Source organism: Manis pentadactyla, chromosome 2, assembly GCF_030020395.1.
Source record: "Manis pentadactyla isolate mManPen7 chromosome 2, mManPen7.hap1, whole genome shotgun sequence".
Classification (NCBI taxonomy): Eukaryota; Metazoa; Chordata; class Mammalia; order Pholidota; family Manidae; genus Manis; species Manis pentadactyla.
In genome coordinates this window covers 82,463,305-82,487,614 of record NC_080020.1, presented here as the reverse complement: position 1 = coordinate 82,487,614, position 24,310 = coordinate 82,463,305, and the positions used below count along the sequence as shown (strand labels likewise).

The 24,310-nt window shown below is 37.6% G+C and overlaps 1 protein-coding gene and 1 pseudogene across 1 annotated transcript in view; both read left to right on the top strand.

Annotated features, from left to right (window-relative positions):
• AGGF1 (angiogenic factor with G-patch and FHA domains 1) overlaps positions 1 to 17,822 on the top strand; it is a 37,911-nt gene extending 20,089 nt beyond the window's left edge. Inside the window, exons 12-14 of the mRNA XM_036914117.2 lie at positions 4,699 to 4,826; positions 14,513 to 14,612; positions 15,876 to 17,822. Of these exons, the coding sequence (XP_036770012.1) occupies positions 4,699 to 4,826; positions 14,513 to 14,612; positions 15,876 to 16,076 (429 nt within the window). The 3' untranslated portion in view covers positions 16,077 to 17,822. The remainder of the gene's footprint in view (positions 1 to 4,698; positions 4,827 to 14,512; positions 14,613 to 15,875) is intronic.
• LOC118926768 (eukaryotic translation initiation factor 4E-like) lies at positions 57 to 2,264 on the top strand (annotated as a pseudogene).
• Positions 17,823 to 24,310: the final 6,488 nt, after the last annotated feature.

Genomic DNA, 24,310 nt, shown 5'->3' with positions numbered 1-24,310 from the left:
GGTTTTTAAAAAACTTGTGCTAAAACACCACCACTGAGATCAATCTAAGATGGTGACCACTGGAACCAGAAACCACCCCTACTCCCAACCCCCTGCCTACAGAAGAGAAAACAGAATCTCATCAGGAGGTTGCTAATGTAGAACACTGTATTAAACATGCTTTACAGAACAGATGGGTACTCTGGTTTTTTTTTTTTAAAAATGATACAAGCAAAACTTAGCAAGCAAACCTTCAGCTGATCTCCAGGTTTGATACTGTTGAAGACTTGCAGGCTCTGTACAACCGTATCCAGCTGTCTAGTAATTTAATGCCTGGCTGTGACTACTCACTTTTGAAGGATGGTATTGAGTCTGTGTGAGAAGATGAGAAAAACAAATGAGGAGGAGGATGGCTAATTACATTGAATAAACACAGACGAAGTGACCTGGATTGCTTTTGGCTAGAGACACTGCTGGGCCTTACTGGGACATCTTTTGATGACCACAGTGATGATGTCTGTGGAGCTATTGTTAATGTTAGAACTAAAGGAGATAGGTAGCAATATGGACTACTGCATGTGAAAACAGAGAGGCTATTACACATACAGGGAGAATATACAAAAAAAGGTTAGGACTTCCTCCAAAGATCACTATCTTTGGATATCAGTCCCATGCAGACAAAGCTACTGAGAGTGTCGCCACTACTAAAAATAGATTTGTTGTTTAAGAAGTCACCTTCTCTAACATCATACTGAACAGCGAGAGGCTGAAAGCTTTTCCTCTGAGATTGGGAACAAGACAGGGATGCCCACTCTCCCCACTGTTATTCAACATAGTACTGGAGGTCCTAGCCATGGCAATTAGACAAAACAAAGAAATACAAGCATTCCAGATTGGCAAAGAAGTCAAACTGTCACTATTTGCAGATGACATGATACTGTACATAAAAAACCCTAAAGACTCCACTCCAAAACTACTGGAACTAATACAGGAATTCAGCAAAGTTGCAGGATACAAAATTAACACACAAATCTGTGGCTTTCCTGTACACTAACAATGAACTAATAAAAAGAGAAATCAGGAAAAGAATTCCATTCACAATTGCATCAAAAAGAATAAAATACCTAGGAATAAACCTAACCAAGGAAGTGAAAGACCTATACCCTGAAAACTACAAGACACTCTTAAGAGAAATTAAAGAGGACACTAACAAATGGAAACTCATCCCATGCTCCTGGCTAGGAAAAATTAATATCGTGAAAATGGCCATCCTGCCCAAAGCAATATACAGATTCGATGCAATCCCTATCAAATTACCAACAGCATTCTTCAATGAACTGGAACAAATAGTTCAAAAATTCATATGGAACCAAAGACCCCGAATAGCCAAAGCAATCCTGAGAAGGAAGAATAAAGTGGGGGGGATCTCACTCCCCATCTTCAAGCTCTACTACAAAGCCACAGTAATCAAGACAATATGGTACTGGCACAAGAACAGAGCCACAGACCAGTGGAACAGAATAGAGACTCTAAACATTAACCCAAACATATATGGCCAATTACTATATGATAAAGGAGCTATGGACATACAATGGGGAAATGACAGTTTCTTCAACAGATGGTGCTGGCAAAACTGAACAGCTTCATGTAAGAGAATGAAACTGGATCACTGTCTAACCCCATACACAAAACTAAATTCAAAATGGATCAAAGACCTGAATGTAAATCATGAAACCATAAAACACTTAGAAAAAAACATAGGCAAAAGTCTCATGAACATAAACGTGAGTGACTTCTTCATGAACATATCTCCCTGGGCAAGGGAAACAAAAGCAAAAATGAACAAGTGGGACTATATCAAGCTAAAAAGCTGTACAGCAACGGACACCATCAGCAGAACAAAATGGTATCCTACAGTATGGGAGACTATATTCATAAATGACAGATCCGACACAGGGTCGACATCCAAAATATATAAAGAGCTCACACACCTTAACAAACAAAAAGCAAATAATCCAATTAAAAAATAGGCAGAGGAGCTGAATAGACAGTTCTCCAAAAAAGAAACTCAGATGGCCAACAGACACATGAAAAAATGCTCCACATCACTTGTCATCAGAGAAATGCAAATTAAAACCACAATGAGATATCACCTCACACCAGTAAGGATCACCATCATCGAAAAGACAAACAACAACAAATGTTGGCGAGGTTGTGGTGAAAGGGGAACCCTCCTACACTGCTGGTAGGAATATAAATTAGTTCAACCATTGTGGAAAGCAGTATGGAGGTTCCTCAAAATTCTCAAAATAGAAATACCATTTGACCCAGGAATTGCACTTCTAGGAATTCAGCCTAAGAATGCCGCAGTCCAGTTTGAAAAAGACAGATTTACCCCTATGTTTATTGCTGCACTATTTACAATAGCCAAGATATGGAAGCAACCTAAATGTCCATCAGTAGATGAATGGATAAAGAAGAGGTGGTACATATACACAATGGAATATTACTCAGCCATAAGAAAAAAACAGATCCTACCATTTGCAACAACATGGATGGAGCTAGAGGGTATTATGCTCAGTGAAATAAGCCAGGCGGAGAAAGACAAGTACCAAATGATTTCACTCATATGTAGAGTATAAGAACAAAGGAAAACTGAAGGAACAAAACAGCAGCAGAATCAGAGAACCCAAGAATGGCTAATAGTTACCAAAGGGAAAGGTACTGGGGAGGATGGGTGGGAAGGGAGGGACAAGGGCGGGGAAAAAGAAAGGGAGCATTACGATTAGCATGTATAGTGTGGTGGGGGGGCATGGGGAAGGCTGTACAACACAGAGAAGACAAGTAGTGATTTTACAGCATCTTACTACACTGATGGTCAGTGACTGTGAAGGGGTATGTGGGGGGGACTTGGTGAAGGGGGGGGAGCCTGTTAAACATAATGATCTTCATATAATTGTAGATTAATGATACCAAAATTTTAAAAAAATGTCACCTTCTAAGTATTGTCATAGGAGACTGTGTCAAGCAGTTGAAATTTGGGAACTTAACCAAGTCTCTTCAAAGGCACAGTAGGCTGCATTTAAATTTGACTTCCATTTATATGTTGCTAAGATATAAAAGAAGCTTCATTTGCCTTTGTTTTGTACTTAACATATTCATATATGTTTTTTAAATTTTTGTCTAGAATGTCTATTCTCCCAATCGAAGAATTACAGTACACATTCCCCCCAGAATCCTTAAATGTGTTCTTGGCCCCTCTGTAATAATTTAGTAGAACTACCATTACAAACACATTTTACCTATCCACAATATTAAAAAAGAATTTACATTGCTATATCTAACAGGAAGAATCTTCTGTTTATGTTTCATTGTATGCAGGAGCATATTTTGTTGGTTTGAAAGAGCATGATGCATACAGTTTTCTAGAAATTTTCTTTGTTTTTATAGCATTTTCTTTGCTGTACTCTTGCTGATGACTGCTAGATTTTAATTAGTTTCCCTACTTGATAATATTAGTGATTCTGATTTGTTTTTCTTTTTTTTTAAATTAAGGTATCACTGGTATACAATCTTATGAAGGTTTCACATGAGCAACATTGTGATTACAACACTGACCCATATTATCAAGTCCCCCCCAACACCCCATTGCAGTTACTGTTCATCAGTGTAGTAAGATGCTACTTAGTCACTACTTGTCTTCTCTGTGCTGTACTGCCTTCCTTGTGCTTCTCCTACATTATGTGTGGTAACCATAATGTCCCTTAATCCCCTTCTCCCTCCCTCCCTACCCACCTTCCCCAACCCCTTCCCTTTGGTAACTAAACCACTCGTCCCTTCTTGGAGTCTATGAGTCTGCTGCTGTTTTGTCCTTCAGTTTTGCTTTGTTGTTATACTCCACAAATGAGGGAAATCATTTGGTACTTGTCTCTCTCCGCCTGGCTTATTTCACTGAGCATAATACCTTCTAGCTCCGTCCATGTTGTTGCAAGTGGTAGAATTTATTTTCTTTTATGACTTTCATTTGTTTTTCTTTTGTTTTGTTTTTTTTTCTCATGTAACGTTTGTGCATACCTTTTCTTTTAAACCGGTTGTACTCCAGTATGCTAAAGACTAGGTGTGTCTGCCCTCCAGCACTGTAGATTTCTTTGTATTGCAGTATCTAGCCTGGAGCTTAACATACTCTTTACTCAGAAAATATTTGCTGGGTGACTGACATATAATTGGAGCTGTATTGAAGCAAAAAGCTATTAATATTGCCAGGGTAAAAGAGAATTTGCTTTTCATCCATTTTAAAAGGAGTTTCTACATTTTTCCCTTCCAAGGAACAGTATCAAACTAGGTTTTTTGGAACTTTTAATGTTCCTTAGAGAAAAGGAGAAATGATTTTTTTCCCAACCCTTAGAGGTTGTACATATTTCTTTGAATACTGATAGTTCATATGAGGATATGAATGCACAGCATTAAGTCAAAAAACACTCTTTTTTCACTTTATTATCTTATTACAAATTATAATTTATGATTTATATTATTGCCTATGTTGTAATACAAGTTGAAATAATATAAACATTTAAAGGATTCAGAATAAGAATAACATTTAATTCATTATCTTAATAGAGTCCACAGTGAACAATATTTGCTAAGTAAAGCAAATATACAGACATTGCATTTTTATTCATTAGTTTTGTTTTCCTCAATTGATATTTTGTGTTTATAAAGAATACAGACTATGAAGATGAAAAGGCACTGAAGAATCCAAAATATAAAGACAGAGCTGGAAAACGTAGAGAGCAGATTGGAAGTGAAGGAACTTTCCAGAGAGATGATGCTCCGGCATCTGTTCACTCGTAAGTATGAGATTTTAATCGCTTGAAACTTTGTACCATGATAATATTCATAGGGTACTCTAACTTACAGGGCTGTATATTCTGATAGGTAGTCTCTAGAGTAATGGCTTAAAACAAGATGGAAACACTACATCTATTTATATTTTCTTCTAATATTAGAATTCCATTATTCTCTGGAAAGTTGTTGAACATATATGTGAGTACACATAGTTAAACACACATAAATATGCATAGCTAACATTCTAGCCACACAATTGAGTGAGAGTACTTTTATATACTAGATATATAAAGAAGTCTGGGCTAGTAAATTAATATGGACTGGTGTTTTTAAATAATTAAGTACTCAACTACTTTTTTTTGTTTGTCAATTCTTTTTTTTTTTTTTTTTTTTTTTAGATAATTATTTTTTATTGAAGGGTAGTTGACACACAGTATTACATTACATTAGTTTCAGGTGTACAACACAGTGATTCAACATTTATATACATGATAATTCTAGGTACCAGCTATCACCATACCAAGTTGTTACAATATTTTGACTATATTCCTTATGCTATACATTACATCCCGGTTACTTATTTATTTTACAATTGGAAGTGTGTACTTTTTTTTTGGTTGTTGTTGTTAGGGCATCTCTCATATTTATTGATCAAATGGTTGTTAACAACAATAAAATTCTGTATAGGGGAGTCAATGCTCAATGCACAATCATTAATCCACCCCAAGCCTAATTTTCGTCAGTCTCCAATCTTCTGAAGCATAACGAACAAGTTCTTACATGGAGAACAAATTCTTACATAGTGAATAAGTTACATAGTGAACAGTACAAGGGCAGTCATCACAGAAACTTTTGGTTTTGCTCATGCATTATGAACTATAAACAGTTCAAATATGAATACACATTTGATTTTTATACTTGATTTATATGTGGATACCACATTTCTCTCTTTATTATTTTTAATAAAATGCTGAAGTGGTAGGTAGATACAACATAAAGGTAGAAAACATAGTTTAGTGTTGTAAGAGAGCAAATGTAGATGATCAGGTGTGTGCCTGTAGACTATGTGTTAATCCAAGCTAGACAAGAGCAATAAAACATCCACATATGCAGAAGATTTCTCTCAGAACAGGGAGGGTGAGGTTCTAAGCCTCACCTCTGTTGATCCCCAATTTCTCACCTGATGACCCCCTGCGACTGTGCCTGTCTTAGGTTGTTCCTCCCTTGAGGAATCTTACCCGTCTCTGGCTAACCAGTCATCTTCCGGGGCCATACAGGGAAATGTTAAGTTGGTAAGTGAGAGAGAAGCCTTATTGTTTGAAATGGTTAGCTTTTTATTTCTTTGCATATTTATGCCCTGTGGCTTCTATGCCCAGCATTTGTCTTGAGGTATCTTTACCACTTGGAGGAGTTATGATACTCGGTAAATTTGATATGAGGCACGAATTCTATTTAAGAATTCGTTGTAATTAGGAAGGAAGAAGAAAAGCTATAGAAGTAGCAGGCGGGAGAAAACATGGGAAGATTGATTATTTCTTTGACATATCTTCTTGTAGAGTAACTTCAGCATGTATAGATTTTAAGCTACTACTTAAATTGCGCACACACATTAACATAATAGGAGTATAGTTACATAACCAAAGCATACCTGTAATTACCAGCCATCTCCAGTGAAACCAAGAAAACCAGTTAGGCACCCTAGGCATTTGTGAAAACTTATCAATGATATGATGGTTATTATCTAACTGAATTTGAATAGTTTGAGAAAAATCAGACAAATTAAAACAACCCATTCCTGGGCACTGTTCACATCCCATATGTTCTTTTAACAGTAAATAGTCTGTAGTTGTAAGATTTTGGAGCGCTACAATTTGCACTTCTCCTAATTCTTGGTTGAGTTCCAACAGTATAGATCCAGTCAAATTTGTTGTTTTACTGTATGCACAGGCCAGCTTAGATATCTCCTTCATTCCCATGGCAAGTCCAGGAGCTGGTGGGATGAGTGCATCTACAGCTGTAGCAGTGCGTGGATCTTTGTTGGGGTTTTTTGATGATCATCTTCTGGCATGAGTCTTCCCGAGAGTGCTGATGTTGGAAGTTCTCTTTCATATCGTATCTTAGTTCATTTTCGGGGTAGCCACATTAGGCTTTGATCCTCTGTATAAACACAAACAGACCCTTTGCCTACACTTTTATATGTCCTTTATATCATTGTGTAGAACTCATTAGAGGTCACCACATAGGAACTGACTTTTTTTTTTTTAATCATTAATCTACACTTACATGACGAATACTTTGTTTACTAGGCTCTCCCCTATACCAGGTCCCCCCTATATACTCCTTTACAGTCACTGTCCATCAGCGTAGCAACCTGTAGTAGAATCACTACTTGTCTTCTCTGTGTTGTACAGCCCTCCCCTTTCTCCCACCCCGCTATGGATGCTAATCTTAATACCCCCCTACTTCTCCCCCCCTTATCCCTCCCTACCCACCCATCCTCCCCAGTCCCTTTCCCTTTGGTACCTGTTAGTCCATTCTTGAGTTCTGTGATTCTGCTGCTGTTTTGTTCCTTCAGTTTTTCCTTTGTTCTTATATTCCACAGATGAGTGAAATCATTTGGTATTTCTCTTTCTCTGCTTGGCTTGTTTCACTGAGCAAAATACCCTCCAGCTCCATCCATGTTGCTGCAAATGGTTGGATTTGCCCTTTTCTTATGGCTGAGTAGTATTCCATTGTGTATATGTACCACATCTTCTTTATCCATTCATCTATCGATGGACATTAGGTTGCTTCCAATTCTTGGCTATTGTAAATAGTGCTGCGATAAACATAGGGGTGCACTGATCTTTCTCATACTTGATTGCTGCATTCTTAGGGTAAATTCCTAGGAGTGCAATTCCTGGGTCAAATGGTAAGTCTGTTTTGAGCATTTTGATGTACCTCCATACTGCTTTCCACAATGGTTGAACAAGTTTACATTCCCACCAGCAGTGTAGGAGGGTTCCCCTTTCTCCACAGCCTCGCCAACATTTGTTGTTGTTTGTCTTTTGGATGGCAGCCATCCTTACTGGTGTGAGGTGATACCTCATTGTAGTTTTAATTTGCATTTCTCTGATAATTAGCGATGTGGAGCATCTTTTCATGTGTCTGTTGGCCATCTGTATTTCTTTTTTGGAGAACCGTCTGTTCAGTTCCTTTGCCCATTTTTTAATTGGGTTATTTGTTTTTTGTTTGTTGAGGCGTGTGAGCTCTTTATATATTCTGGACGTCAAGCCTTTATCGGATGTGTCATTTTCAAAGATATTCTCCCATACTGTAGGGTTCCTTTTTGTTCTATTGATGGTGTCTTTTGCTGTACAGAAGCTTTTCAGCTTAATATAGTCCCACTTGTTCATTTTTGCTGTTGTTTTCCTTGCCCGGGGAGATATGTTCAAGAAGAGGTCACTCATGTTTATGTCTAAGAGGTTTGTGCCTATGTTTTCTTCCAAGAGTTTAATGGTTTCATGACTTACATTCAGGTCTTTGATCCATTTTGAGTTTACTTTTGTATATGGGGTTAGACGATGGTCCAGTTTCATTCTCCTACATGTAGCTGTCCAGTTTTGCCAGCACCATCTGTTGAAGAGACTGTCATTTCGCCATTGTATGTCCATGGCTCCTTTATCAAATATTAATTGACCATATATGTCTGGGTTAATGTCTGGATTCTCTAGTCTGTTCCATTGGTCTGTGGCTCTGTTCTTGTGCCAGTACCAAATTGTCTTGATTACTATGGCTTTATAATAGAGCTTGAAGTTGGGGAGTGAGATCCCCCCTACTTTATTCTTCTTTCTCAGGATTGCTTTGGCTATTCGGGGTCTTTGGTGGTTCCATATGAATTTTTGAATTATTTGTTCCAGTTCATTGAAGAATGTTGCTGGTAGTTTCATAGGGATTGCATCAAATCTGTATATTGCTTTGGGCAGGATGGCCATTTTGACGATATTAATTCTTCCTAGCCATGAGCATGGGATGCGTTTCCATCTGTTAGTGTCCCCTTTAATTTCTTTTAAGAGTGACTTGTAGTTTTCAGAATATAAGTCTTTCACTTCTTTGGTTAGGTTTATTCCTAGGTATTTAATTTTTTTTGATGCAATTGTGAATGGAGTTGTTTTCCTGATTTCCCTTTCTGTTGGTTCATTGTTGGTATATAGGAAAGCCACAGATTTCTGTGTGTTGATTTTGTATCCTGCAACTTTGCTGTATTCCGATATCAGTTCTAGTAGTTCTGGGGTGGAGTCTTTAGGGTTTTTTATGTACAGTATCATGTCATCTGCAAATAGTGACAGTTTGACCTCTTCTTTGCCAATCTGGATTCCTTGTATTTTTTTGTTTTGTCTGATTGCCGTGGCTAGGACCTCTAGTACAATGTTAAATAACAGTGGGGAGAGTGGGCATCCCTGTCTAGTTCCCGATCTCAGCGGAAATGCTTTCAGCTTCTCGCTATTCAATATAATGTTGGCTGTGGGTTTTTCATAGATGGCCTTTATTATGTTGAGGTACTTGCCCTCTATTCCCATTTTGCTGAGAGTTTTTATCATGAATGGATGTTGAACTTTGTCAAATGCTTTTTCAGCATCTATGGAGATGATCATGTGGTTTTTGTCTTTCTTTTTGTTGATGTGGTGGATGATATTGATGGACTTTCTAATGTTGTGCCATCCTTGCATCCCTGGGATGAATCCCACTTGGTCATGGTGTACGATGGTTTTGATGTATTTTTGAATTCGGTTTGCTAAAATTTTGTTGAGTATTTTTGCGTCTACGTTCATCAGGGATATTGGTCTGTAGTTTTCTTTTTTGGTGGTGTCTTTGCCTGGTTTTGGTATTAGGGTGATGTTAGCTTCATAGAATGAGTTTGGGAGTATCCCCTCCTCTTCTATTTCTTGGAAAACTTTAAGGAGAATGGGTATTATGTCTTCCCTGTATGTCTGATAAAATTCCGAGGTAAATCCATCTGGCCCGGGGGTTTTGTTCTTTGGTAGTTTTTTGATTACCGCTTCAATTTCGTTGCTGGTAATTGGTCTGTTTAGATTTTCTGTTTCTTTTTGGGTCAGTCTTGGAAGGTTGTATTTTTCTAGGAAGTTGTCCATTTCTCCTAGGTTTCCCAGCTTGTTAGCATATAGGTTTTCATAGTAGTCTCTAATAATTCTTTGTATTTCTGCGGGATCTGTTGTGATTTTTCCTTTCTCATTTCTGATACTGTTGATTTGTGTTGACTCTCTTTTCCTCTTAATAAGTCTGGCTAGAGGCTTATCTATTTTGTTTATTTTCTCGAAGAACCAGCTCTTGGTTTCATTGATTTTTGCTATTGTTTTATTCTTCTCAATTTTATTTATTTCTTCTCTGATCTTTATTATGTTCCTCCTTCTGCTGACCTTAGGCCTCATTTGTTCTTCTTTTTCCAATTTTGATAGTTGTGACATTAGACCGTTCATTTGGGATTGCTCTTCCTTTTTTAAATATGCTTGGAGTGCTATATACTTTCCTCTTAAGACTGCTTTTGCTGCGTCCCACAGAAGTTGGGGCTTAGTGTTGTTGTTGTCATTTGTTTCCATATATTGCTGGATCTCCATTTTGATTTGGTCATTGATCCATTGATTATTTAGGAGCGTGTTGTTTAGCCTCCATGTGTTTGTGAGCCTTTTTGCTTACTTTGAACAGTTTATTTCTAGTTTAATGCCTTTGTGGTCTGAAAAGTTGGTTGGTAGGATTTCAATCTTTTGGAATTTACTGAGGCTCTTTTTGTGTCCTAGTATGTGGTCTATTCTGGAGAATGTTCCATGTGCACTTGAGAAGAATGTGTATCCTGTTGCTTTTGGATGTAGAGTTCTGTAGATGTCTATTAGGTCCATCTGTTCTAGTGTGTTGTTCAGTGCCTCTGTGTCCTTACTTATTTTCTGTCTGGTGGATCTGTCCTTTGGAGTGAGTGGTGTGTTGAAGTCTCCTAGAATGAATGCATTGCATTCTATTTCCTCCTTTAGTTCTGTTAATATTTGTTTCAGGTATGTTGGTGCTCCTGTATTGGGTGCATATATATTTATAATGGTTATATCCTCTTGATGGACTGAGCCCTTTATCATTATGTAATGTCCTTCTTTGTCTTTTGTTACTTTCTTTATTTTGAGGTCTGTTTTGTCTGATACCAGAATTGCAACACCTGCTTTCTTCTCTCTGTTGTTTGCTTGAAATATCTTTTTCCATCCCTTGACTTTAAGTCTGTGCGCGTCTTTGGGTTTGAGGTGAGTCTCTTGTAAGCAGCATATGGATGGATCTTGCTTTTTTATCCATTCTATTACTCTGTGTCTTTTGATTGGTGCATTCAGTCCATTTACATTTAGGGTGATTATTGAAAGGTATGAATTTATTGCCATTGCAGGCTTTAAGTTTGTGGTTACCAAAGGTTTAGGGTTAGCTTCTTTACTGTCTTACTGTCTCACTTAACTCGCTTGTTGAGCTATTATAAACACAATCTGATGATTCTTTATTTCTCTCCCTTCTTATTCCTCCTCCTCCCTTCTTCATATGTTGGGTGTTTTGTTGTGTGCTCTTTTTAGGAGTGCTCCCATCTAGAGCAGTCCCTGTAGGATGCCCTGTAGAGGTGGTTTATGGGAGGCAAATTCCCTGAACTTTTGCTTGTCTGGGAATTGTTTAATCCCTCCTTCATATTTAAATGATATTCGTGTTGGATACAGTAGTCTTTGTTCGAGGCCCTTCTGTTTCATTGCATTAAGTATATCATGCCATTCTCTTCTGGCCTGTAGGGTTTCTGTTGAGAAGTCTGATGATAGCCTGATGGGTTTTCCTTTGTAGGTAACCTTTTTTTTCTCTCTGGCTGCCTGTAATATTTTGTCCTTGTCTTTGATCTTTGCCATTTTAATTATTATGTGTCTTGGTGTTGCCCTCCTTGGATCCCTTGTCATGGGAGTTCTGTGTACCTCTGTGGTCTGAGAGGCCATTTCTTCCCCTAGTTTGGGGAAATTTTCAGCAATTATTTCTTCAAAGACATTTTCTATCCCCTTTTCTCTCTCTTCTTCTGGAATGCCTATGATTCTTATATTATTCCTTTTATATTGATCACTCAGCTCTCTTAAAATTCTTTCATTCCTGGAGATCCTTTTATCTCTCTCTGCATCAGCTTCTCTGCGTTCCTGTTCTCTGTTTTCTAGTCCATTAATGGTCTCTTGCATCTCGTCCATTCTGTTTTGAAGTCCTTCCAGAGCTTGTTTTATTTCTGAATTCTCCTTCCTTAGTTCTTGCATATTTCTCTGCAAGTCCATCAGCATGGTTATGACTTTTGTTTTGAATTCTTTTTCAGGTAGACTGGCTAAATCTATCTCCCCAGATTCCTTCTCAGGGGAAGATGTAGCAGATGCTGAAGCTGTCTGGGTTAGTCTTGTCTGGATCATATTTTTTTGCCTTTTCATGTTGACAGGTGCTATTGACTGTCAGCTGGGAGGGCCAAAATTTTCACTTACTACTGGCCTTTCTTTACTGGCGCAACTGCGACCCCTAGTGGCTTGTGTTGGGTAATTGCGTGTAGACTGGGTCTTTGTGTCTTGCCTGGCCGGGAGGGAGAAATTTCCCTTTCTGTGGGCGGAATTTGTCTCAGGCTGCTTCTCTGCTTTCGCAGCGCCCGGTGGGGTGATGGATGTGGGGGCTGCTTGACTGTTTGCCTCCGTGAGGGGTCTCAGAGCTGTTGCCCAGGGGGTTAGTGCACCCGGTTTTCCCTGTAATTTCCAGCTGCTGGACTGTGACCTGGGTTGTTTCCGTCAAGCTGTTAAGTCCCTGTCCCTTTAATACTTTCAAAAAGCCCCCACTTTTCTTTGTCACAGGGGCATCAGCTTCTGCACCCGCTCAGAGTTCTTACTCCCTGTTCCCCCAGTATCCAGGGCCCCCTGGGCATGTACTGTGTCTGCGCTCTGGCCCGGATGGCTGGGGCTGGGTGTTCAGCAGTCCTGGGCTCCGTCTCCCTCCCGCTCTGCCTATTCTTCTCCCGCCGCCAGTTGGGGGGATGGGCGCTCGGCTCCCGCCGGGCCGGGGCTTGTATCTTACCCCTTTCACCAGTCGCTGGGTTCTCGCTGGTGTAGCTGCAGTCTGGCCACTGTCCTGCGTCTTCTGGTCTCTCTTTTAGGGCTAGTTGTGTTTGTTGTATTTTCAAAAGTATATATGTTTTTGGGAGGAGATTCCCACTGTCCTACTCACGCCGCCATGTTGGCTCCGCCTCCTGTTTGTCAATTCTTAAGAGAAAAGGATAAATTAATTTTTTTCCAATCCCATGAGTTCTACATGTTTCTCTTAATACTGGTAAAATATTGTTTCTTTGGCTACTGTAGTGATATGAGAATATGTATATAGCATTAAGGCAAAATATACTATATTTTCACTCTACTGTGATTACATATTATAGTTTATTTCTTGGTAAAACAGCCTTGATAATCATGAAAAATGTAACTTTTAAAGCCTACAATATGACCATATTTCTACATTTTATCATATATTAGTTATATTTTTCTTCTCCGAATATAAATTCTGGGTTTAGTTAAAATGTAAATATTTCATGTGGAGCTGACAACTAATTATAAAATTTTGACTAAATATATTTTATTGATTCTAAGATATACTACTTGGGTAAAGTTTTAGAATTACATCTGACATATTTTTTTTTCTTAATGGTACATAAAATAACTGCATCTTACAATTTGTGGAGTCAGATTTGATGAAATATAGTATTATAAATTAAGTATACTAAACAGCTTGACCAGTTTTTTTTTTAAGTTTAATATTTTTGAAAAAATTGTTGGAGAAAATGAAGATTGCATTACAGCTAAATTAGAAGTCAAATAAAAAATGAAACACATTGTTCTGTCATTGGTTTATTGTTAAAGAGCTAATTTAACATATTTAGAACAGAAGACAGTGCTATAGAACATAAAATATCCTTAAATTAGAACAAAATCATAGAGCAAAAGGCAAAAGTGACTGAGGGGTTTTGTTCCATTTTATTTTAACTTTTTTATAGATGTTTAATGTATATGCAGAAAAGTAAACAAATATAATATCAATAATATATTACAAGATTAACACATGGCAGAATATAAATTTCTTGGTCAAGAAATAGAAAATTACCAGTAACCCCAGAAACCTATGCTTTTAGGTCCCTCTCCTGATCTCTGTACATCTGTCCTCTCCAAAAGTAATCCCTCTCCTGTCTTCTAACAGCAACAGATTAATTTCACTTATCTTTGAATTTTAAATAAATGGAATAATTCAGTATTTATTGTGTGTGTGTATTCTTTTTGTCTAACATTATTTTGTTAGGTATATTTTATTTTTAATGCTCTATAGTATTCTCTTGGGTGAATATACCACAATTTATACATTTCACCTCTGGTGGACATCTGGGTTGTTACTAATTTTGGGTTGTAATTAGATTACCTGCAAAAACATTCTTGTACATGTCTTTTTGGTATACCATATACATGCTTCTGTTGTATATGTAGGAGTAGAATTTTTTAATCTTCAACTTTATTAGGTCATGACAAACAGTTAAAGTAGCTGTACTAATTATTTTTAATTCATTAATTTATTATAAATGTGAAATGACTGGTCTTTTCGAAATCAACTGTCATCTTAATTTTCTTTAAAGTGAAATTACAGATAGCAACAAAGGTCGGAAGATGTTGGAGAAGATGGGTTGGAAAAAAGGAGAGGGCCTTGGGAAGGATGGTGGAGGAATGAAAACTCCGGTAAGACTGGTATTTGGTATTTTCTTTCATTCTTCATTCTTAACAGCAGGTATATTTACTGTGTATCTGCTATATGCCAGGCGTTGCCTTAAGTGGCAGAAGTGTGGTAGCAAACAAAAACATACATGATTATCAAATGTCTATCTGTGCACTGTTTTGTTTGTTTTTAATGTTTTTAGGGAGCCTCTTAGAATTTTTTCTTTTATCAAAGATAGGATAATAAATGTTATTTTCTGAGCCAAAGGTTCTTCTGTGTCTTTAGTTGTTACCAATGACTTCCTTACCATGCCTGGAACTAAACACTGCAGGAACAATCACAGTGTTACTTTATAAATAGGCAGATTTTATATTAGCTGGAGAATCTGTTTTAAGTTCAAGAGTCAGAGCATGTAATTAGCGATAGAATAGTGTCTGGAAAATGATACAGTGGTTTTAATTCTGCAGTCCCATGGTTCATTGGAGGTTCAGATTATTTTTCACAAAAACCTTACAAAGTAACATGACTGAAGAACTGTCTTGATAATTAATTGTTATATTAAATATTACTTGGTAAAATTACTTGGTAAAGAAAGTGGATGTGTTTAATGTAAATTTTCTCATTTTTGTTGAGGTGCACTGGAAAAAACAGGTTTTATAATCAGATCTGCGAAATAAAATTATGTGTTAGAGTATATCTTCTGTCACTTAGTAGCTGTGTGACTTAGGGCAAGTTTGGACTTCAGTTTTCATATGTAATAATTGGGATAATTGTTTTTCAGGGATAATATGAAGATAAAGCCCCTAGCATGGTGCTTGACATACATAGGCACTCAGTAACTTGTAGCTTTTAATGGTTGTCAAAATAATGAAAAGTCCTCCTCTTCTTTTATGAAAGTAAACAGTCAGGTTCTCTTTATGACTCTCAATGTTTAACCTACTTGTACACTTACTTAGGTGAGGCTAGGATAGTAGGTTAAATATGTCCATTGCCTTTACTTCTGGGTAGAGTGGAATAATAGGTCTGCAGCATCTCATGAAATTTGGTGAATGCTATTTAAGGAACACTCTGTTTTCTATAGAGTTAGCTGTACTTGTTGACAGGCAAGACAATGTAGGAAAATGAGTTTAAGTTCCATGTGTAATATGTATATATTCCTGTATATATTTGATACAATTGACAGGTTTTTCTTTTGCATCAGCCTTTTCTAAATTAAAGAATTAAGTACAGCAGATTTCAGTGTGTTGATTATATAGTGAAGTCCTCTGCTCAACTTTTGTTAACAGATCCAGCTTCAGCTTCGGCGAACACATGCAGGCTTGGGGACAGGCAAGCCATCCTCAATTGAAGATGTTCACCTTCTCCAGAACAAGAGCAAAAAAAACTGGGAGAAAGCACGAGAGAGGTTTGCTGAAAACTTCCCAGAAACTAAATCTCAAAAAGATGCACCAGGGACCGTGCCTTGGGTCAAAGGGACAGTAGAGTGAAGGTCAGTCATAGAACACAATTCAAGGTTTTTAAAAAAAGAGTTTGGAAACTCTTATTTTATTGTAGAATAAAGAGTCAGTGGCATGAGGGAACTGTGTTACAATTTATCCCCTCATGTTTCATAAGTGTGTACTAAGTGTGGTTTGCAGCTTTTAAAAAACATTTTTAAAAACTAATAAATAGTGACTAAATCAAGTTATGATGTGAGTGGACTAACGGTTCACAGGGCATGGATGAGCTTATTAAACTTTGTTGTTTTTTCTTGTCATTTACAAGACCCATATAGGCAACTAGCCATACAAGCAGAATTCATAGGACCACTGATGACTTAAATGTACTTTTGTTTTTTGTCTCCATATATTCATTATTGTAAGATACATAACAAAACTTCAAAAGTTTACAAAAACAATTCTGGCTATATGCATCCTTGTTTATGCCCATTAGAACCTACATAAAAAATGTTGAGAAAACATGGGTAGTGGTGCATAATTTTATTCTTGAGATAACCTAGGTAATATTGAAGAACTAATGAACAGGTGACATGTTGTAGAAAATTAGTCTTTCATTGTTTTCTTCTGTGAAGAATTTGTTGATTTGTACTATTAAGCATTTACATTTGGTTTGTTTTATAGCTGAAATATTTAGATATGAACAATTGAGTACAGTATTGAAATATTCCATGTGCTGGCTTTTGTTGTTTTGATAAATCCCATTGCTGGCAATGGAGTTTGGCCAAAGAAATCTGATTTCTACTGCAAAAGGATTACCCAGCCAAGGCCTCAAACTCAAGATATTTATTGACAATGTCCTCACATGCAATAAAAACATGATAACATCAAAAAGAGTGATTCATTGAACCAATGATGTAAACACGTTGGTCTCCTTTGAACTTGTGACCAGCCAGAATTTTCCTCTTTAAATTGGCAGAGTAGTAACAAAAAGGTAACATCAAATTTTGGAGAACTGCAGTGCAGCTTTCTGAGTACAGGTGTCACTGCTCCACCAGTTATAACTGTTCTTTCCCTTTCTGCTCAAATTTTCTCTGTTTTTCACTGGGAAATTAATGCTGGAACTGACCCTTTTCTGGCAGTGAATATAAGCTATAGCTCCCTCATCTGCTATAAAGAAATGTCTTCAAGATTTAACAATAGGAAAGAAAAATTCTGAAAAAAACTATACAGTAGGGAAGATAATTCAGAAAAGAAAGGCTACCTGTTGGAATTTCTGTCTAAATAGTACAGGGAACTTAGGAAGAAATGGGGTGGCAGTTGGGGGCAAGAAGAATATATTTATTGCTAAAGGTGAGATCTGGGACCATATTGTCAAGACCTACCTGTAGGCTTAACCTGGGATAATCAGAGGCCCTATAATGCCAAATCTACACAGAGTATTTTTCTGCATCCTTTGTGGCCACCTGCACACATACATGTATGTTAGACTTGGAGGCAACAGGAATGTCCTGCATTACTTTCTCTGTAATAGAAAAAAAAGTACTCCTCTAAATGTGGTTCTGGTACTGGTGTCCTGTATGTAGGCAACAATACAAGGCCCCTGAAGTGGACTTTGCTTCTGGTAGATCTGACTCATTGGGTTAGTATCCAGCTGTCTCTAATACTTCCCATTTTTATTATTAAGTGGTAGAAAATTTTTTTTGTCGTTTTCTTTTATTAAGAAAATGGAAAGTTGGTGATAAAAATTGAAGTATATGTTATACTTGCATTATTAAAACCCTTTGCAGATCTGAAGTCTCCGGGCTATTACTATACAGTGACTAAAACACTGAATGATGTCTGGGTCTGTTTCCATCTGTGAAATAAGAGTAGTATTTATCTCACATGTCTATATTGAATAGAAAAAGAGGAAATGTATTTAAAAGCATTTTGTAAACTGTAAAAGTAGTACAGATGTGAGCTTCTATTTGTTTAAAAGCATAGATGTGAATTACGTACAATTTGGATTACACATAAAATTGTTTTGTGTCTTATTTTAAATTATAGCTTATTCATACATTATACATTTATTAATGTAATAGCCTTTGAGTGTTTAGGTGGAGCTACAAGTTGCTGAATTTTTAGAAATTAAACACCTTCTATTTTTGCAAGAACATGAGAAGCTGACAAGAAGAACAGAAGAAACCATCAACATTAGAGGACCAACAACTGTTTTCTAGAAATAAATAGCTAAGAAGCACTTTTTCTTAAAAAGAGAGGAATTTTTTTCCTGCCTTAAAAAGTTTTTTTTCCTGGTGTTTCATTTTTGTTTTCTAGTTGTAAACTTATGAAAAGTAATGGCTCACCCAAATCAAATACCTTCCAACTTTTCATGTAAGATTATTTCTTAATTTATCCCATTATCAAAAAGAGCAGGCAAAAGAAGATTGAAATCTGTAACAAGGGGAAGCAAGAGGTGCCAGAGATTGTGTACAAAGGCCATTCTGTCAAATTACAAGACCAGAGGCATTTCTGTACCCAAAACCTGAAGGTGTCCTTAGGAACAAATGAAAGTACTTTCCCCGTCTCACCTTTTTTTTTTTTAAACAACAGAACTGGTCCACTTTTACTTATTTACTTTTCAGTAAATGTACTCCAAAGGCCTTAGGAGACAGGTTCCTTTGGAATTTGTCACGAACCATGCCACTGTTCCCATGAGCACGAGGTACCTTTCCCCAGATTACTCTGGTTTTATCTGGTTTGCCACCAGAAGTCACTATGTTGTTCTTTGCTCTGTATACATTAAGTGTATCTCTTGCCTAGACAGAATTCAGTTTCATCTCAAGCATAAACACCTTCAGTTTTAAGAAGATGTGCTCTCACTGGTTCCAGAGACCCTGCCTGTAGCCAGCAAAAATGGCCTTGGACCACAGCTTTCCAGACATACCTGTTGGTTTAGAAGTCCTGTTCCCAGCAGGCCTCCACAGGCTCCAAGATGGCAGAAAGAGCCATCTTGCTTCTTATTTTTATAGGGTATCACTTAAATGTCTACTCTGAATCTTTGATCCAAAGCAGTTCATTTTACTTTTTCTGACTTCAAAGTGGAAAACATTTGTATTCTTTAAGATGAGTCAGTTTATGTGTGTGTCTAATATGTATCAGGCCCTAGGCTTTCTCTCTGCCTTTCTGTTTTACTATTCTTAGTGTTGGCTTATGGCCTTGTAGTTGCAAAATGACTTTGGAACTCCCATCCTTCTATTCATGTCCAAAACAGGAAGAAAAAGAAAAAAGAGCATATTCATGTTAATTTGCTTTTATCAGAAAAGCAAAATTTGCTCAGAAACTCTCACAGCAGGGCCATAGGAGTCATTAGCCAGAACCAATAACATGACCCATAGCTACAAGGGAAGCTGAAAACATGGGCAACAGGATGGTCTTAGTCTGCTTAAGCCAATCCTGAACCATCAGCTGGAGCTGAACATGTTGCCATTGTAACAGAATCAAGGTTCATTGAGCAAGGCAGGAGGGGACAATGGATACTGAACAGGCAGGTAACTGTGTCAGATAACCTAAATACCTGTCAGTGGGGATGGCATATGTAAAATTGTGATGGAGTCCTCTGTCATACTTTGCAGCCATTCAGTGAGTAAGCTAGAACTATATCCCAATACAGAAAAATATTCTCACTATACTGATTTTAAAAAGCAGATTGTAGAAAGTATATATAGCATAATTCCATTTAAAAGGTATCTAAGGGTACATACCAAATTGTTAATTACCAAAGAGTGAGCAGACTTTAACTTTTTATTTTATATGTTTGAACTTAACAGCAGGTGTAAGTGTGTAATTGACTACATATATTCATATACATTTATAATAAATAGAAATACATAGGAGTGGAGAGGTCCTCAGAGCTCACTCTTTTCCTCACTCTTGTGTACCCAATTTTATTTACAGTCTAAACACCCATGACTTTCAGGTTGTCTTAGCCAGGATACATTCAGCTCAAAGTCACCTTAAATGCAACTTATCCGAGACTGACCCCACAGGCTTCTCCAAACCTGGTCTCTTCCAGTTTACTCTCTCAGCTGGCAGCACCTTCCAACTGTGCGAGCCAGAACCTAGTGTTAGCCTCTGTTTCACTGCCAGCACCTTCCTCCTCATGCCCAGTATGTTCACTGTCACCGCTCACCTGAACTGTTTTACTAGCCTCCTGACTGGCTTTCCTGTAGGTCACTCCTTCCTCCCTCAAGTCCATCCTTCACATGGCAGACAGTATCTTCACAACTCTTATTTCATCGTCATCTGTTTAAATCCTCCCATGGCTTCCCATAACTCTTGGAGAGAGAAAACAAAATCCTAGCCCATAAGATTCTACCTGGCCTAGCCACTGCCAGCTTTGCCGGTCTTGTCTTATCTCTCTGTCCCACTTTTTCTCTGGGCTGCTGCATGCTGGCCTTCTTTTTAAGTTTCTCAAACAGTCCAGGCCCTCTTTCATCCTAAGGCCCCTTAAATATTCTGATATGTCTGGAATGTTCTTCCTCTACCCTTTGATCCAGTTAACACTGACATATTCTTTAGGTCTCTGCTAACTGATTCTTCTTCAGGAATGCTGCGCTTCTTTCCCTAGACTAAGTGCCTTTGATAAATATTCTTGAAAATTCATATTTGTTTAATTAGACAACTTATTTTGCTTCATAGTTGTATATTATTTAGTGTGATTAGTATAACATTTGTCTAAATTCTTAAATGCCATGTAGGTAAGACCTTGGTTTTTCTCATGACTGCATTCCTAGTGCCTAGCACCATGCCCGGCGTGTGTACTTCCAGATATAGTAGCAAAAGAGCAAGGTGGGTTTGGGGAACTGCAAGTGGCTTGATGGAATCAACCATCCAGTGTGAGTCACATAAAACTCCAAGTGATAGTTTTATGAGACTAATAAAACATGGAAGGAACTGAGGTGACATAGAGGATGTAAAGCAATGGCTTTCAGATCATTTTGACCATGACCCACTTTAAGAAACACAAGAGCATCTGTGTGTGCATATAAAACAGGTTTTATATGCCAATACTTAGTCATTAGTTCATATAATGCACTCCTATTTTTGTTTTCCAAGTTACTGAGTCCAACCACCAAATTGATTTCATAATCCACTGAGGGGTTGTGTCCTGTGGTTAGGAAAACACTGATCTAAAAACTTGGCTTTCGAACTGTTTGACAGAACCTATGGCATTACCTTAGGAAGTATAGTTGCTTGTGTATGTACAGTTTGTGTGTGTGTGTGTGTGTGTGTGTGTGTGTGTGAGAGAGAGAGAGAGGGAGATGGGGTTAGGAAACCAAACTGTGACTCCAGTCCTCATGCTGTTACCAGTGGCTTATAATTCAAACTTTGAAATAGCTATGCTATGAAGAAAGGATTTCACTGCCTAAAAAAGAGGAGGCGGAGAGGGAAACAGAAACCACTTACCTACAACCATTCTCACATATTATGTTAAGAAATTTGGATTTTGGTTTTTTGGGCAGTGAGGAATTCCTGAAGGATTTTAAGTAGGGAAGAGCCCTCATTTATTGCTTAGGCAAAATAACTAGCAGATTGAAAAGAGTGAGAATGAAGGCTAGTAGACCTTTTTGAGAGCTTGTGCATCTATGACATATTTATTGAGCACCTTCCAGGTGCTGTGCAGACCTGTGAATGCAGGGACCTTGTTTGTCTTGCTGCTGTATCTTCAGTACCAACCACTGAGCTTAGAAGGTGCTCAGTGAGCATTTGTTGATAGGAAGGATGGAACACACATTTGTGGTATGTCAGGCACTGTGATAAACACTTAACATATATTACCTTTTTTCTTGCCAGAATTTGATGAAAGAAAACTGAGGCTTCGAGAGGTTTTTATTTTGTTCAAGGTTCAAAAAGTCTGTGTGACAGAGTGGCAGAGCTGGGGGTTTACATCTTGATCCTTTTCATCTTGGTGCTATGGTTAAGAGCACAGGCTGGATGCTGACTGACCTAGGTTCAAATTACAGCTCCACCCCTCCTGAGCAGTGACATTTAAAAATGTATCTAAACCTCTGTACCTTCATGTCTCCATGCGTTTATTGGGAAGCTTAAATGAGACAAGGCCTGTGTATCACAGCACAGTGTCTGGTACAAAATAAGCCCTCAAATATTAGTGATTATTAATAGCATTATGCCATGCTACCACCCAGGGTGTGGTTGTAAGTGAGAGATGAAGTGACTAAGGGGATGGGTCATCTTCATTCCCCAAGGTGATGAGAGGAGGTAGGTGTGGACAAGTTCACTGAGTTAGAAGCAGGATTTCTTAGTGAATATTGGAGAATGAAAAGGAGACTGACTGTAAGACAATAGAGAGAAAGGGTGGAGATATTGTTGGTGATCCTTTGAGGTCATCCTCAGAGAAGGTGGACTGTGTATGACCTCAGAAATGAAGTCATCTGGAGAAAATGCTAGGGAGACCTAGCAGGCCCACTCTGGCTCTCAGTGTACTGTGGGAACAGGGGAGTTACAGGGAGAACACCAAGAACTCGATTTCAGATACTTGGATATAAAAATCTTTCAGCAGCATACGTTCATTGAGCAAATCGCCTTGCACTTAACACAGGCCGGGTACTTTTCTGGGCATTCAGGATACAACAGTAAACAAACACAAGACTCCTTGCATTCTTGGAGCTTACTTTAGATGCTGTTTGGTAGAATGTATTGGGTAAGTAGTCACATGAAAGCCTTGATAGTTACCAAAAGAATATTAATACAAAATAGTTTCTGTTCATTTCAAAGTTTTTCAGAAGCCAAAGTTCTTGGGGTGGAGGGGTAAGGAGAAATTTGGTTTTTAAAATGTTTTCAGGTCTGTCTCAAAACCAAGACCTTTACAGGGGAGCCTTGTAAACTCTGCCTTCAAAAAAATTTTTAGTCATGTTTTTGAGGGTTTTATATATGTAGACCTTATATACATAAAACCTTAGTGAGGATTCCGCCCTTTATTTAGTTATGTATCTCCTCTGATTACCTAAGAATAATAGTAACTCTGCCTACATAGACATTTGGGTTTTGTAGTTCTAAATCTGAACAATAAATCATTGAAACAAAAAAAACCTCAACATGAATCAGGTTACTGGAAATTAGAGTTGATGGAAAATGTGTAAATCAAAAAGTCCCTGAGGCATGAGGAGCAGACACACTTTGGAATAACTTGGGGAAGTTAATGTGAATAAAGGCAAATAATGTCTTCTGCCTGCTGAGTAAGAATGACTTTCCAAAAATTCTTCCGACAAAAGCTAGCTTTATTCATCTGTGTTAAAATGCCATGGTATTTCATTGCCCAGAAAGCAAAAGACAGGGAGGAGTTGGTGGAATATTATTAAATGAATTTAAACATGTGACAATGTGTTATTTAGCTACCAATTACTAGTACACTTCAGAGGCCAGGAAGGTTGCCAACTCATTCATCTGACCATTACTTATCTTGACCAAAGACCCAGGAGAATATATACTGAAATAATAAAGCTCTTATTAGCATTTAATGCTTTTCCTTAAAGCCTTCATTTTAATACTATGAAATCTGATTTCACAGAATGTCATAATTAAGATTTTCATAAAAAGAAACATTTAATAGTATTTAAATATGTAATGACTCCCAGTGCTGTCTGAATTCATTCACATCATAAACCTACTAAAATGGGCTTTAATCTCTACTATGACCATGCTACCTTTATTTAACCTTAATATTCAGTACTATCAAGGCCAATTAACGAGCCACACAAAAATAATTATCATTGCTTCATTATAATCACAGTTAGAAATGTTAATTCAGTTAATCATCTACCATATTAACCATACAGGGCTCTGAATAACTGGCAGCTCTTTTCAAAACCCAAATTTTTCCTGGAAAGATGAATGTTTGCCTATTTAAGGCTATTTTAAAGAATATGCCAGAGACTCAGAACTACTCTAAAAGAGGACTTTCAGAAGTGTTTGAAGCATGGAAGCATTTTTGGAATAACTATATAGTCTTCCAGGTGACTACTTGGATGGGTTTTGATATGCAGGTTTGGTCAGATTACTCTGCAGTTACATCATATTGAGTTTTGGCTAGGTCATTTGGTAAGTCAGGTATGAAATTTACGCTCTGATAGAAAAATATTTATGTCATGAAGGAAAATGTCTTGGCAAACCTTTGCGTCTTCTGTGCAACCATGCCAGAATCGTCTGGGGTCCTTTGGGTTGGTTTTGAGTTTCCATTTAAATAAGAGAAAAAGGAGTCATAGTTACTGTGTTTAAACCGT